Here is a 13,819-nt window from a genome sequence, read left to right on the forward strand (position 1 = left end):
TTCAGCCTCCAGCGAAACATGCACATTTCAATAAGAGAGAAAATTCTTAAGCGATAACAGAAACCTCCATTCCTACAGAAATACTGACAGTAGTAAATGCTCTTTTCAAGGCTTGACGGTTTTTAAGGCCAACATAAAACCATTTTATTTCCGTGTGATTGAAACTGGATATTCGGCAAAGAATATAGCTTAGCAAAACTGATGACGTAGTTATAATATAGCAGCACATTGGATTTATACAAAATATATACAAAGATAATTAAATAAAATGGCTCTACACACGTCTCGAATGTATTAGAGTCCAGGTGGCTGGAAACAACCAGACAAGCTGTTCGGCACACTGCAGTGAGCCTCTGGGCAAACACATACCCCGCCTGTGGTCTCAGACGTGTTCCTCCACAGATTCGGATGCCATGTTAGGCTTGTTGAGCAGGTCAGGGTGTCACTGCAGTTTTGCTTCACGCCCTACAGCATTCACACGTTCTCTGAGCACACGAGCCCTGCGCTAAAACCACGACAGCATGCTTCGAAATGCAGAGCAAATGAGCTAACCATTCAGGCGGTGACGCAACTTAACATTTTTGCATTTGGCTAGTGCGTTTTATCCAAAATGACACTGGGAATCAAACCCGTGACCCCAGCTGTGATCTTGTGGGAGAACTCTCCAAAACTGAGCTTTAGATTTATGATTTAGTAGTGCGTTTGTCTGGGCATGTCTGTTTGTGTGCATACGTGACTGCGCTTCACGTCGTAAACGGTTTACGGGGTCCTCAGAGTTCATCTCAGCGGTTTCTCTTTTGGCAGACGGGTGCAGCTGAAAACAGGAGCCTGACTTTTCCTCGCAGGAAACTGCTCTGCACCTGCAGGAGCTCCGGGAGGGTTGAGACCTCCTGCGTCTGTATGCTGATAGAAGCTGAATCATCTGAAAGGGCCGTGGACCTGCCCTGCTGTGGAAACAGAACAGTCCCATTATAGAAAATTGCTGAGCTACAAAATTAATTTACCAGGAAGTTCTGGCTCCAAAATCTGATTTGGGAGAGCCACATCGTCATAAAATAGACTATATACACACCTGTGGGTGCAGAACAATTGAATTCCACGATGATTGTTGGGACTTCTGATTTAATTATATTAGGGTGTATATTTTATATTTTACATTTATTATGGTGCAATATCTTGCCCCATAGGCTTCCATTTATGCATTTACAGTGCAAAATATAAATAATATAATCAAATAAACGCTAATTCAAAATATTAACAAAACTACAATGAAACTAAGACAATACGTATGTCCCTGGAAATCAACCACACCTTTGTGGTGCAAATGCAATGCTCTATCTATCTATCTATCTATCTATCTATCTATCTATCTATCTATCTATCTATCTATCTATCTATCTATCTATCTATCTATCTATCTATCTATCTATCTATCTATCTATCTATCTATCTATCTATCTATCTATCTATCTATCTATCTATCTATCTATCTTTGTTGTATGATCTTTTATTGTAAGGATTTATTGTATGTATCTTATATTGTTAACAGCAATTATAATATAACCCGTGATTTCCTCATTGTGTAGTTGAACACTGTGGCCTCATATTGCTCACATTACACATTTCACGTCATTCCCAGCGCTGAGTTGAACGTCAAATTTAGGTTTAAATATCCTACTCCTAAAAAGGTTAGTATCCCAGAATTGCAACACTCACCAACTCTTATATTATGCACGTAAACACACCACAGACCGCATTGTGTGCTTCACCTGACAGTCACTGAACTACTTTGGGGGAATAAAGCACGCTTCCCAGAAACATGCCGCCACACAGACTGTTACAAATGGGAGAGAGAGACAGAGAATTTAAAGGGTAAACTGACTGAACCTGCACGTTTGAACGATTTCCTAGAAGGCCACATTAGAAAAGAAGCTGGCTGTTAATGCCGCCATAAAACATGAACTCACTTGCACTCTGGCACTCATACTGACAAATGTAGGCTACCTAAATGTAGACACACTTTTGACTTTCTGTTTTTTTCTGCTTTATGTTTTTTATATATTAAGTTAATTGTAAATATTTTAAACTAACCTAAACTAGAAACTAAAACTAGTGCTGTCAAATCGATTAATCGCAACAAATTGATTCCAAAATAGACATTTGTGTTATGTCTGTGTAATATATACAATACACACACGCACACACACACACACATATAGCCATATACATACTGTACATATTTATATATTTAAATCTTATTATGTATTAAATATATACATGTATGCTTGTGTATTTATATAGACATATAAATATACACACCACACACACATACATAACACAAACATTTATTTTGGAATCGCGATTAATCGATTTGACAGCCCTAACTAAAACATATTAAAACCATTTGTTATAGTAAAACAGGCCAGATATTTTTATCTGGACTAAAACATGCCAACTCAGAAATTATAGGTTAAAAATGTTTGGTTTCTTTATTATTGTTCTTTACAGTTGGGTTCTTTTGTATTTAAATTGTTTTAACATTTGTACATTTAAATATTCTATGTAAATATTCAGTGTGTTCCGTTTGTAATGTTTATTTTATTAATTACATTTTTTTTTCTCAACAAAGCTGTTACTAAGAGAACAGCACTGAAAATGTCTTGTTCTTGTGAAAGAAACCAATACCGTGACAACACGGTATACCGTGTCAAAAGTTTCAAGGTTATCGTGATATGAAAATGTGATACACATGATAACATGACATTCCCAATCCCAACCCTACCCCTGTTTTTTTTATTTAAGAATCATTTTTCAATTGAAGACAGCCCAACATGTCAAAGGTAAAATGTCACATACTAATAAGAAAAAGCATTGTAAGTTGCTTTGGATAAAAGGCATCTGCTAAATGCATCAATGTAAATGTAAAGGTAGGTAAGTTTCAAATGACCCAAAAGTATATCAAAGTGAATCCACGCACCTCTAGGTGTAAGCTCTGCAGGATCTGACTAAGGCTGTGTATGTTACTGATGTTGTTATCCAGCGTGCTGATCAGAGGTGAACTGCTCACTGTGTTTCTCGCTGCACTCAGAGCCTGGACAAGCAATGATAGTCCAGTCTGCACCTCTTCAGCCTGCCCCTGAGCCTTAACACATAAACAATGAATGAGACTGACCGCTGAGGCACTACTATATTTAAACATTAACTTTCAACACAGTATATCATGCCTCACATCTATTTGTTCCCAAACAGCAAAGTCGACACTAGTCAAAGGAACAAAGTAGGAATTCATCACACCGCAGCCCCCTCTGCAACCCCGCTGGGAACATGAGAAACAATGAATATGTCTGAAAAATTAAAACAATGTGAAAATAATGCTGCGTGAAGCAATGACCTCACCATGATAACCTCAGAGTCACGAGCTTCTCTGACAAAGTGGTCCAGAATGCGCAGGTCACAGATGGGTCTGAGGGGCGAGACCGGGTCTCCACGCAACCACACGAACACCATCAAAACCAACACCAGATCTGAAACAACAGAATCAATGCATGTGAAAATGTGTAGAAACCTGTCTCTTGTCATAATTTTTGCTTGTCTATTGAGTCTTTAGCAACCCTTTGGTTAAAGTAAGCTGTCTTGTTCAAATGCACAAGGTTGGACCCAGGGCCGTTGCAAAAATTCAAAGAGTTTGGAAGATATTTTTATGGATGGGCCCCCCTCCCCCATACCCAGTGAGTATAGGCTATACCAGGAGTCTTCAACTAAAATCGCTTGAGGTCCAGTAAACGAACCCTCCTTACCAGCCGAGGTCCGGATAACTAAATACCAAAAAACATGAATTGATGGTTTTTGGCAGACCAAAGAAATAAACATGTCTTTTCATATCTATAAGACGGCATTACAGTGTCTGCAACAATATAATGAAGGAAAATGTGCAAAATGCCCTAATCTCTAAACCTGCACTGAACATACATTCATTTCAACATTAACAACTTTAAAAGAAAACTAAAGTGTTGTTTTCTGCTGAACTGAGATTAACAAATAGCAGCATCAAGTTGTGACTGATCAGCCCCTGACAACATTTCAGCTCTTCTTGTGGCTGTTGCAGCTGAAGGCTGAAAGTTTAATATTTTCTTTTAGTTCATGTCTTTATTTTCCTTCTAAAAGTGTTTCACACGCAGCCTCCATGCACTCTTTTACTATTTTCCCATAAGTAAAGGGCTTTTTATGTTTTCCTAATATCCACTGTATTCTTAGTGAACATTCATATGTTGTTGGGCGGTAAGTGAGGGAGGAAGGACCCGTGTAGATCGCTCCTACTGGGCTTTTAGCTAATATATTTCCGTGTCCTTACCTCGGACTGCTGCGGGCAAGTTTCTTGATAGTGTCTATGTCTAGTTTCATAATGCCGTTTAACATTTCCACTTTTGACAACTGCAACAGACTCCGAGCAAATGAGACAAACCGGCCTCGTGCATGTCGATGCAGGAACAATACATGCAAATCTCTCGACCCATTCATCTCGGAAAACATGGTTTTCAGCGTCAACTTTTCTAACTTATGAAAAGGACATTGTTTTTTAGTCACTGACAGTTACATCTGTCTGCGCACTGTGCAACGAGTCTGTCTCGGCTCTCTTCACTCATCGACGTCTGAACGTAGCAACAGTGTGCATGTGTTAACTGTCCTTGGCGCCGTAGTACCCAAACTGCTACTGAGCGGACCTTGATGTGCCTGGTATAAATTTGATTGCATTAGAAAATAATGTTAGGCGTTCATTTATTTATTATGTCAAAAGTCTTTGAGGTCAGGACGGATGCATCTCGCGGTCCGCATTCGGACCGGAGTCCGCTAGTTGGTGACCCCTGGGCTATACCATGGATGACAGTAGTGGAATATTAGCTGGAATATTCCTCAGTGTTGTCCTCTCTGTGATGAAATTTGCATACTTGTACAACAGTTGTTGAAACATGGTCTGCTCTGGCAATATGATACTGATGCAGGCAGACAATTTTAGAAAATACTACAAAGTTGTGGCTTGACATCACATGATCCATTCTATTCCACAAAGGAGAACGTCTCAGTTACGACTGTAACCTCCGTTCCATGATGGAGGGAACAAGACATTGTGTTGAGAGACAGACTGGGGTTTGATCTTGAGAACCTATCATCTCCGAGAGGAATTTTAAAATGCCAATGGGTTTGGCGAATGGCACGAGCACGCCAGTCACTGCCCCTTACATACGGTATAAAAGGGAAATTGCGGCGGTCATTCACTCACCCTTTGGGCTGAGGAACCTGAGAGACATCTCCCGGTTGCTGCAGCATGTCGGCGAAGCATTGTGGCCTGAAGACAGTCGACGTTGTGTTGAGAGACAGACTGGGGACCTATCTTTACACGTCATGGCGCTGAGCCCTATCACGACCTCCAGCGGAGCGACACTGACTGGACTAGCGAGTCACAAGTGAGCGCTTCTGCGAGACGTAATCTTCCAGTGGGATCAGTACTAGTAGCATACACTGAGAGGCTTGTACCGACGGCCATCACGCGCGGTGGCATTCGTCTCTATTAGCGAGATGCTGTCCCGCGCCGTAAGAACACTGGGGAAACACTGCTCTCCTCGTTGAAGAGTGTGTTACGGAGGCCACATCCTACCACAAGGGGAGCTTACATGTGGAGACACCAACATGGTCTCACCAGTGGGGAGAACAACATGTGAGAAATTGTGTCATCCCGAAAGGGGGGACAGAACCCAGGTGGGGTAATCCACCGGGGGGTAGGTCACAGGTTCACCAACAGGGGAACCACGAGTGAGGAATTCAACATACGGGATGACCCTGCAGGGGAGTCACTACATATGGGGCAACAGTCCTAGTATAGGGGTCCACCTGAGCATGGGCGACTCTACCAGTACTGGACTTGGTTCAAACAGACCGCTCCGCCCAGTCTGTTACCATAATGCCAATGCTTAGTGATGGATGGAATGCCTATACTTCGCCTTAAGGGGGGGAAGTAGGGAGGCTAAGATAGAGCACTAGACTCGCCTGGAGAGGGGAGAAGGTGCTTTCGCAGGCGTACTCCCAAATAAGTTGCCGGCCTTATACGCCTGCAGCGTGTAAGACACGGACTGACACTGGTTCCACGCGGAGGTTGTAAAACCTTGCGAAGGTACTGGGCGTACCCCAACCCGCAGCACTACATATGTCTCCCAGAGAGGCGCCCTGAGCCAGTGCCCACGAGGAGGCCATACCCAGAGTGGAGTGGGCTCTCACTGCAAGCGGGCACGGGCGATCTTGGGACTGGTATGCCAAGTGTTGGCATCCACAATCCAGTGCGCCAATCTCTATTTGGAGACAGCCCTCCCCTGGTGCTGTCCCCCATAACAGACAAAGAGCTGCTCAGAGCTTCTAAGGCTCTGCGTGCGGTCCAAGTAGAGGTGCAGTGCGCGTATTGGACACAATACGTTGGAAGTTGGGTCTTCCTCCCCAGAGGGGAGCGCCTGTAGGTTCACCTCCCTGGTGGGAGTGGTGGGAACCTTGGGCACGTAACCAGGCCGGGGTCTCAGGATAACGTGAGAACTACTGGGCCCGAATTCTAGGCACCCATGGGACACGGAAAATGCCTGGAGTTCCCCCACCCTCTTGATAGAAGCGAGCGCCAGCAAAAGTGCCATCTTCATCGTTAGATGAGAAAGACTGGCGTCTCTGACCACATTAAGGTCCCAAGAGGGTACGGAGCGCAGTCGAGGTGTATTCACCCTTCTCACGCCCCTAAGTAACCTGGTGACCAGGTCATGTTGGCCGAGAGACTTACCCTCCACGAGATCGTGGCAATAGCGGCTACATACACTTCCAACGTGGATGGGGAGAGGTAGCTCTCGAGTCTCTCTTGTAGGAAGGCCAACGCTGACCCGATCGGGCAACTCCGTGGGTTCTCCATGCGGGAAGAACACCAGGACAAGAAGAGACGCCACTTATAAGCGTATAAACGCCTAGTGGCGGGGGCTCTAGCCTGCAGGACGGTCTCTCTGACCGCCGGTGGTCAGCCACTCAAGGTCTCCTCGTCCCGTCCAGGGGCCAGACATGGAGATTCCAGAGGCCTGGCTTGGGTTGCCACACCGTGCCCTTCCCTTGCGACAAAAGGTCCTTCGTCAGGGGACCTGTGCAAGGAGGCTCACTGGGGGGAAGGCGTACTTCCGCTTGTCCCGCGGCCAGCTGTGCGCTAAGGCATCCGTGCCGAGGGGTCCCTCGGTCAGGGAGTACCAAAGCGGGCAATGGGTGGAGTCCGGGGAGGCAAACAGGTCCACCTGTGCCTGGCCGAACCGCTCCCATATGAGCCGGACTGCGAGGGGATGGAGTCGCCATTCTCTGCGGGGTGTCCCCTGACGAGAGAGCGCATCGGCTGTCTTGTTCAGGTCGCCCGGGATGAAGGTGGCTCGCAGGGACTTGATCACCTGCTGACTCAAGAGGAGGAGGCGTCGGCCGAGTTGTGACATCTGCCATGAGCGTATGCCGCTTTGGTGATTGATGTACGCCACGGCAGCGTTTGTCCTGCACGAGGGGTTGGAACCTCCTCAGTGCCATAAGGACAGCCAACAACTCTAGGCAGTTGATGTGCCACCGCAGCCGGGGACCCGTCCACCGCCCCGATACTGCATGCCCGTTGCACACGGCACTCCACCCCTGCAGGGAGGTGTCTGTCGTGACCACGACGCGCCTCAAAACCTGCCCGAGTGGAACCCCTACTCGGAGAAAGGCAAGTTCTGACCAAGGGGTGAGGGTGTGAAGGCACTGAGGCGTTACCGTAATGCGCCTGGTGCCGGTGTGGTGCTGGGGAGAGCTTGCTCTTCTCTCGGTTGACCCGAAGGCCCAGGTGGTCTAGGTGCCGGAGCACGAGGTCCCTGTGCGTACACAACACATCTTGTGAGTGTGCCAAGATAAGCCAGTCGTCGAGATAGTTGAGTATGCACACGCCTTGCTCCCTGAGGGGAGCTATGGCAGCCTCTACGAGTTTGGTAAAAACTCGAGGAGACAGGGCCAGACCGAAGGGCAGGACCTTGTACTGATACGCTCTTCCCTGGAACGGTGTCGAGGGAGGATGGAACGGCCGGTGTCGAGGGAGGATGGAAACGTGAAAATACGCGTCCTTCAGGTCAATTGCCACGAACCAATCTTGGTGACGAACTGAACCCAAGATGCATCTCTGCGTCAGCATCCTGAACGGCAGCTTGTGTAGGTGCCTGTTCAGGAGGCGCAGATCCAGAATGGGGCGCATAAAGGGAGAACGCAAAAATATGAGAAAATTACGCTCTGTCATGCGAACAGAAGTTGAGAAATTTTTTTTTTGCTGCATTCTAGTGTAGGCATCCATAATAAATATTTTACTTGGTTAAATTGTTCCTGCATAAATCCAATTCACCATATTTCTGCTTACCATTATTGCAGCCTCTTACCTTAGCTTCAAAATTATAAGTTTAATTTATTATTAGAACACTCTCTAGTATGTACACAATTAGCCCAAAATCATGGACACATTTATACTTCAAAAAATCCCCAAAAATGGTATACTATGGTATCTTTGTACGGCTATTTCAAACAAAATATTAAAATCAGGGCGGTTATTCGGTTACAATTATTCAAAGGGAATGCAGTGTGTCACTTTTAATTCTGATTAAACGCTAAAGGGTTTGGCAGCGGTGGGATTCGAACCCACGCCTCCAGAGAGACTGGAGCCTAAATCCAGCGCCTTAGACCGCTCGGCCACGCTACCACGTGCACACATTGCCACAAGTAAAGTCAAGGTTTCGCGTGTCTCTCTGACGGTCTGGTACAAACACTACATTTCCCAGAATTCGGAGCTTATGAAAACTACAGCTATCGCCAGTCTACTTTTTAAAGTATCTTTATTGTGTAACGCCACATGCCCTGTTTGTAAGTTACAGGAGTCGCAGCTCTATATCGTTTGTATATCGTTGTTTTTTTTGTGGACGCTATATCAAAGATAACACGGTCTCTCACTCTCTGAGAACACTAACAGCAAAACCTTTCGGTCATTCTAAAACTCAGAACATATATGCTAAGGCCAAAACTCAATTCCGCAGGTGACCATTTACTATACAGAAAACTTCATAACAGAAGTAACGTTAAGTTCCATGATGGCAAAACACAGATGCACAGTCTTCTGCACTGTTTATTATATAATTAAGATTATAATGATACAATTTAATATGCCACCTAGTTACGAACTTGCATTACCGTGCAAAGTTTTTGTATATTCTATTGCTCCACATGAAAACTTACCTGAAAACTTTTGCATCCGCAAAGTGCATTTTTACGATGCATAATTTATTTAAATCCTTTACGCGATATCAGCCCTTAAGCGTCTTTTACGTTCCTTTCAGCACTCAAAAGTCAAAGCAGATTGCGCAGCTTTCAGTTCAACGCATGGTGCACTATGACTTTTGCATGACCCTGTGAGTCCTTGATAGTATTCCAGCTCGTTCTGTTCTGTCTGCGCTTGGCACTTATATGCGTTCGCTCGATATGCTTTCAATGGACAATCCGGTGACGACTTCGTGAGCTCACGTTTGAGGCCTGACTAGATAAATTTCGCTTGAACGCATTCATATTAGGCTGCTATCCAACAAATGAAACAATAATAAAAAAATGCATCACTATAAACAACTCCTATGTGTGTAATCATAAAATAATTGTTATTCCAGATTTACTCAAGATTTTTTTACGGCAATCTTTTACAGACTGAAAAATTGACAAATAATCTGTCAGTGAGTTCTTGCTTCACGAACATATTAAAAGTTTGACAGCAGCGCCATCTAGTGTTCAAATGCTCGGCGCCCCGTCGAAGACTGCAATAATGAGTTTCAGTCAAAAATGACCATAAATGGTGCTGCCTGGACTACATTTTAGACGAAGAGACTAATTTATTAAATGAAAAAATAAAAAAAATTAGTGCTCAGCTACAGAAAAATATAACAATGTTAATTTAAATAAAACAACATGAAAAATAAATGCAATGATCACAATCGCATTGTCATGTTTACTATTTACTTGCGGTACATTCATTATACATTACTATACATTTAAGTAAAAGTAAAGCACCGATATGGTTATTTTGTTAACTATAGAAAGTCAATAGAAAGAATGGGGAGAAAAAGAATATGAGTTAATGGGAGATAGAGAGGAAGAGAAGGCTCATCTATTCCACTAAAGTTTATTAGCCTCACAGCATTTGCATATCCATCCTCATTTGTGTCTGCCTCAGATTAGATTATTGTCTCAAGCAATAAAAGACATCTCTCTCAAGCATGCTAATTTAATTTATATCTTCCAAATTAGTGGTCAGTCATTAAAGGCATATGAAACACTGTCCTGTGTGACCTGTGAATTATCATGCACTGGAGCGTTTATTAACAGCTGTTTAGAAAACCTCTGTTTATGTTGCATTAACACACTCATATTTTCATATTCATTCAAATTATATATAAATTCAAGGCACTGTAAACCAATGCAGCTGATTTTCCCAAGATAACAACTCTCTCTTTCATATATCTTGATATGTCTTCCCAATTACCTCTCAAGACACCACAAAACTGTTCATTCTTCTCAAAACGAACAAAACGAAAAGGTCAACAAAAGGTCAAACAAAAATCATAAGAAAATATAAACTAGACACTGGTAGAAGAGAAAAAGAAGCACTAATATTTTACAGATTTGATCTTTTATAAAATCTAAAATAGTGTTTTGTGGGTTCAAGTCCATGTCTGTTAGCTTCATCTAGAGTAGGCCTACTCTTAAAAGCTGACAAAATGAACCAGATGGATTTCAAATTTACACCATAAGAATAAGGCCAAAAATAATTACCTAATTACTCACCTACTAACAAGTTTGCTTTCGTACAAACTTAAGACTACGTTGTAATATTTTAATGACTATTTAAAAAAATAGGAAACATGTCAACACAGGGAACACTTCATTTATAAGTCATGTTTATTTAACCCACAGAGCAAAGAATTTAAATAGCGAGAAAAGGTTCAGGTTTTAGCAGTATTTTTACATGCCACCTACAGGCAAATTCATATTGATGCTTAAAAACAACAAGCTAAAACGTAAGGTGGTGTCAGTAAACAAAGTGATGCATGAATGCAAACGGAGACAGCTCATGTTTGCATGCAGTACACGTATTCATATTAGATCGTAAAGTCAGGAAACGCTGTTACTGTAACTTAACTAACTTAAAACATTCACAAAAATAAATACAAAATTAAACATTTTATAGCCCTACATATATATACTGTATATCATTTCTAATCACTAGCATTATTCAGAATTGATTCTACATCATAACATAATAGCTTGTTGTTTCTTTAAAACCCTAACGGAGGAAGAAAGCAAGAAACCTAAAACAAAACAAAACCAGGCTATGCTGATATCTTGTTATATGGTGTGGTGAAGGTAGAGAGGAAGAGGTGAAGGTGAGATGCAGTTATCATAAAACAGTTGGAAGTTCTGGTCTACATCCATTCTGGTCTTCAGGAAATTCTCTAGATCCTGCACCGGGAGCTCGTGAACAGTGTTGCCCTCCTTTGCGTTCTTGGCGAGAGCCGCTTGGGTCGGGAAGCGGATGCGCACATTGTGCGGCGAGTTTCGGTCGTAGTCAGTGCAGCAGTAAGCGGACCACACGTCTTCAGGGATCGCGACTCGGTCCTGGTTGTTGCGTCGGATCATGTTACCGGTGGTTATAACCCCGGTTACAATGTAGGCTGTGCCGCGGCAGAAGTTGTTGAGGCGCACGCGGATGCGCTCTTCGTGTTGGCGCCACGGTCCGATGTTGAACTCGCGGATCTCCGGCACGACGTTGGTGAGCGTGTAGGTCGCTGCTCGGTCGTGGGGGTCAGACTGATGCTGGTCTGGGTTCAGATGGCCTCTCTCGTAGAGCACCACATCAGAGTAATCTTCCAAGACAGCCTGGCTGTCCTCGAACTTCATGTGCAGGTAGCCGGTGGGAAAAGACATCATGTTTCCATTTCCATCTAGCTCTGCAAGCTAAGATCATCACATTATTATTACAATTATGCATTTGGCACACTTTTTTTCTTCACATTTTCTGGCAATCAAACCCTCCACCAAAGAAGACTACCTGAGGCTCATACATCCAGGGGTAGTCCACACGTCGGTCGCCCTCTGTTTTCTTGAAGGTGTATGCAGAGTACACCGGAATTCGTTTTTTGGGATCGTACAGGGTCACATATCGTGGTTTGTCAGCGTAGCGCTGGCAAATCTTTTTGAGTTTTTCGTCATTAACACCACGCGGTGGGGTGCCCATATACAGCGAATCTTTGCATCTCTCAACGTGGTTGAAGTCCTCAACAACAGTTGCTGTACCCCAGTGTACACCGAGCCATATTGTGAAGGCAAGAGCCACAGGCATGATGGAGAGATGCATTTCAGTCAGAGGTACACCTAGGATCTTCTTCAACTAAGTGATCCTCAGATGAAATGACTGAGCGAGAGAACGCTGAAACTATTTCCTTCGAATGACTTGAATGATTAGATACGCAAAACAGGAGAACGGATGACGCTTTGCCTGCTATGGTGTAAGTCCGATCAGCAAATTATACAGCTGATGCTTTAATGGCCATAGAATAGAGAAGGTCAAAAGAATTAAAATTCTGTTATCATGTCATAAGTGGATCACAAAATAAGATCCAGAATGCAGCAGCAAGAGTGGTCTTCAATGAACCGAAGAGAGCACACGTCACTCCTCTCTTCACAAATTGAAAGCTCTGCTCTTGGCCTACAAGACCACCACTGGTTTGGCACCCCCATATCTTCACTCGCTAATACAGACTCATGTACCCGCCAGATCCCTACGCTCTGCAAACGAACGACATCTTGTAGTGCCAACCCAAAAAGGAAAATAAAAAATTCTGGATCTGTGCCACATTTGTGGAACAATCTGCCCACTGCTACAAGATCAGCAGATTCTGTAGCCATCATTAAGAATCGGCTGAAACACATCTCTTCCGTCAACACCTGACCGATTAGTACTGACTTCTAATTCTTTTCTACGCTTTGTATACTGTGGTGGGCTATATGAGACCAGTTTTTACTGCACTTCTGCTTTTTGTTGTCCTTATGTTGTTCCAATTGCCTCTATTGTTTACCTCATTTGTAAGTCGCTTTGGATAAAAGCGTCTGCTAAATGACTAAATGTAAGATATTTTGTGAAAATGTCATAGTGGTTTTGTGTCCATACTGTAGAGGTCAACGGGGTACAATATTGATCGGGTACCAGCATTCTTCAAAATATCTTCTTTTGTCTTCTGCAGAAGTCATACAGGTTTGGAATGACATGAGATGGAGTAGATACAGAAGAAAAAGCTATCAATAAAGGTAGGAAAAGACATGATGCAGAAAAATATTATGCAGAACCTTATCACATACTATTCTTTCTTTCTCTGTAGTATTCATCTGAACGTCCTCATAAAATGTAAATCAGGCTAAGGTTCATATTACAAGAGAACAAACAGCCCTCATACAGCAAGAAAAAAGGGATGAAAGAAATAAGAATATATAGTGATAAATTGAGCTTGTAGCCTGTGTCAGCAAGGGATAAGGAATGAATGGATCTGTTCATCTCTCCTCCTTTCACCACGATTCGGTTATATAAGACAAGATATTACACTTATTCACATATTCATTGTACAGGTATATCTTTAACATGCATGTGCACATGAACACAAAAGCAGATTCATGTTATTTTTGATTGCTTGATGGTTTAGCTTTGTAGAACTTATTTAGA

The 13,819-nt window shown here is 43.3% G+C and overlaps 2 protein-coding genes and 1 non-coding gene across 4 annotated transcripts; all 3 read right to left on the bottom strand.

The window, feature by feature from the left end:
- Window positions 1–12: 12 nt before the first annotated feature.
- epob (erythropoietin b) lies at window positions 13–9,526 on the bottom strand. 2 transcript variants are annotated; one of them, XM_057321522.1, is made up of 6 exons: window positions 9,298–9,526; window positions 3,397–3,524; window positions 3,230–3,316; window positions 2,978–3,142; window positions 1,717–1,834; window positions 848–947 (listed from the first exon to the last, which is right to left on the bottom strand). In XM_057321522.1, the coding sequence occupies exons 1-5, from the start codon at window positions 9,311–9,313 to the stop codon at window positions 1,766–1,768; spliced, it is 465 nt and encodes a 154-aa protein (XP_057177505.1). In that variant the 5' UTR covers window positions 9,314–9,526; the 3' UTR covers window positions 848–947; window positions 1,717–1,765. The 2 variants fall into 2 exon arrangements, with proteins under 2 accessions (XP_057177504.1, XP_057177505.1); XM_057321521.1 differs by lacking the exon at window positions 1,717–1,834 and having other exon boundaries at window positions 13–947.
- On the bottom strand, window positions 8,686–8,767 carry trnal-uag (transfer RNA leucine (anticodon UAG)). The gene has a single exon. It is a non-coding gene; the product is annotated as a tRNA-Leu (tRNA).
- Window positions 9,527–11,028: 1,502 nt separating the features above from the next.
- On the bottom strand, window positions 11,029–12,483 carry LOC130546519 (endonuclease domain-containing 1 protein). Its single transcript, XM_057321821.1, has 2 exons — window positions 12,155–12,483; window positions 11,029–12,060 (listed from the first exon to the last, which is right to left on the bottom strand). Exons 1-2 carry the CDS (start codon window positions 12,458–12,460, stop codon window positions 11,452–11,454), a joined length of 915 nt encoding a protein of 304 aa, XP_057177804.1. The 5' UTR covers window positions 12,461–12,483; the 3' UTR covers window positions 11,029–11,451.
- Between the last annotated feature and the right edge of the window lie 1,336 nt (window positions 12,484–13,819).

The sequence above is a fragment of the Triplophysa rosa genome, linkage group LG22 (genome assembly GCF_024868665.1).
Source record: "Triplophysa rosa linkage group LG22, Trosa_1v2, whole genome shotgun sequence".
NCBI lineage: Eukaryota > Metazoa > Chordata > Actinopteri > Cypriniformes > Nemacheilidae > Triplophysa > Triplophysa rosa.

Excerpts from the sequence above, each read along its gene's own strand:
- epob (XM_057321521.1), bottom strand. Across the intron at positions 3,143-3,229 it reads CTGTTTGGGAACAAATAGAT|GCTCAGGGGCAGGCTGAAGA; the intron begins GTGAGGCATGAT and ends TTATGTGTTAAG. Across the intron at positions 948-2,977 it reads TGCAGAGCTTACACCTAGAG|CAGGGCAGGTCCACGGCCCT; the intron begins GTGCGTGGATTC and ends CTGTTTCCACAG.
- LOC130546519 (XM_057321821.1), bottom strand. The coding sequence starts at position 12,460 with ATGCATCTCTCCATCATGCCTGTGGCTCTTGCCTTCACAATATGGCTC. Across the intron at positions 12,061-12,154 it reads CCTGGATGTATGAGCCTCAG|CTTGCAGAGCTAGATGGAAA; the intron begins GTAGTCTTCTTT and ends TGATGATCTTAG.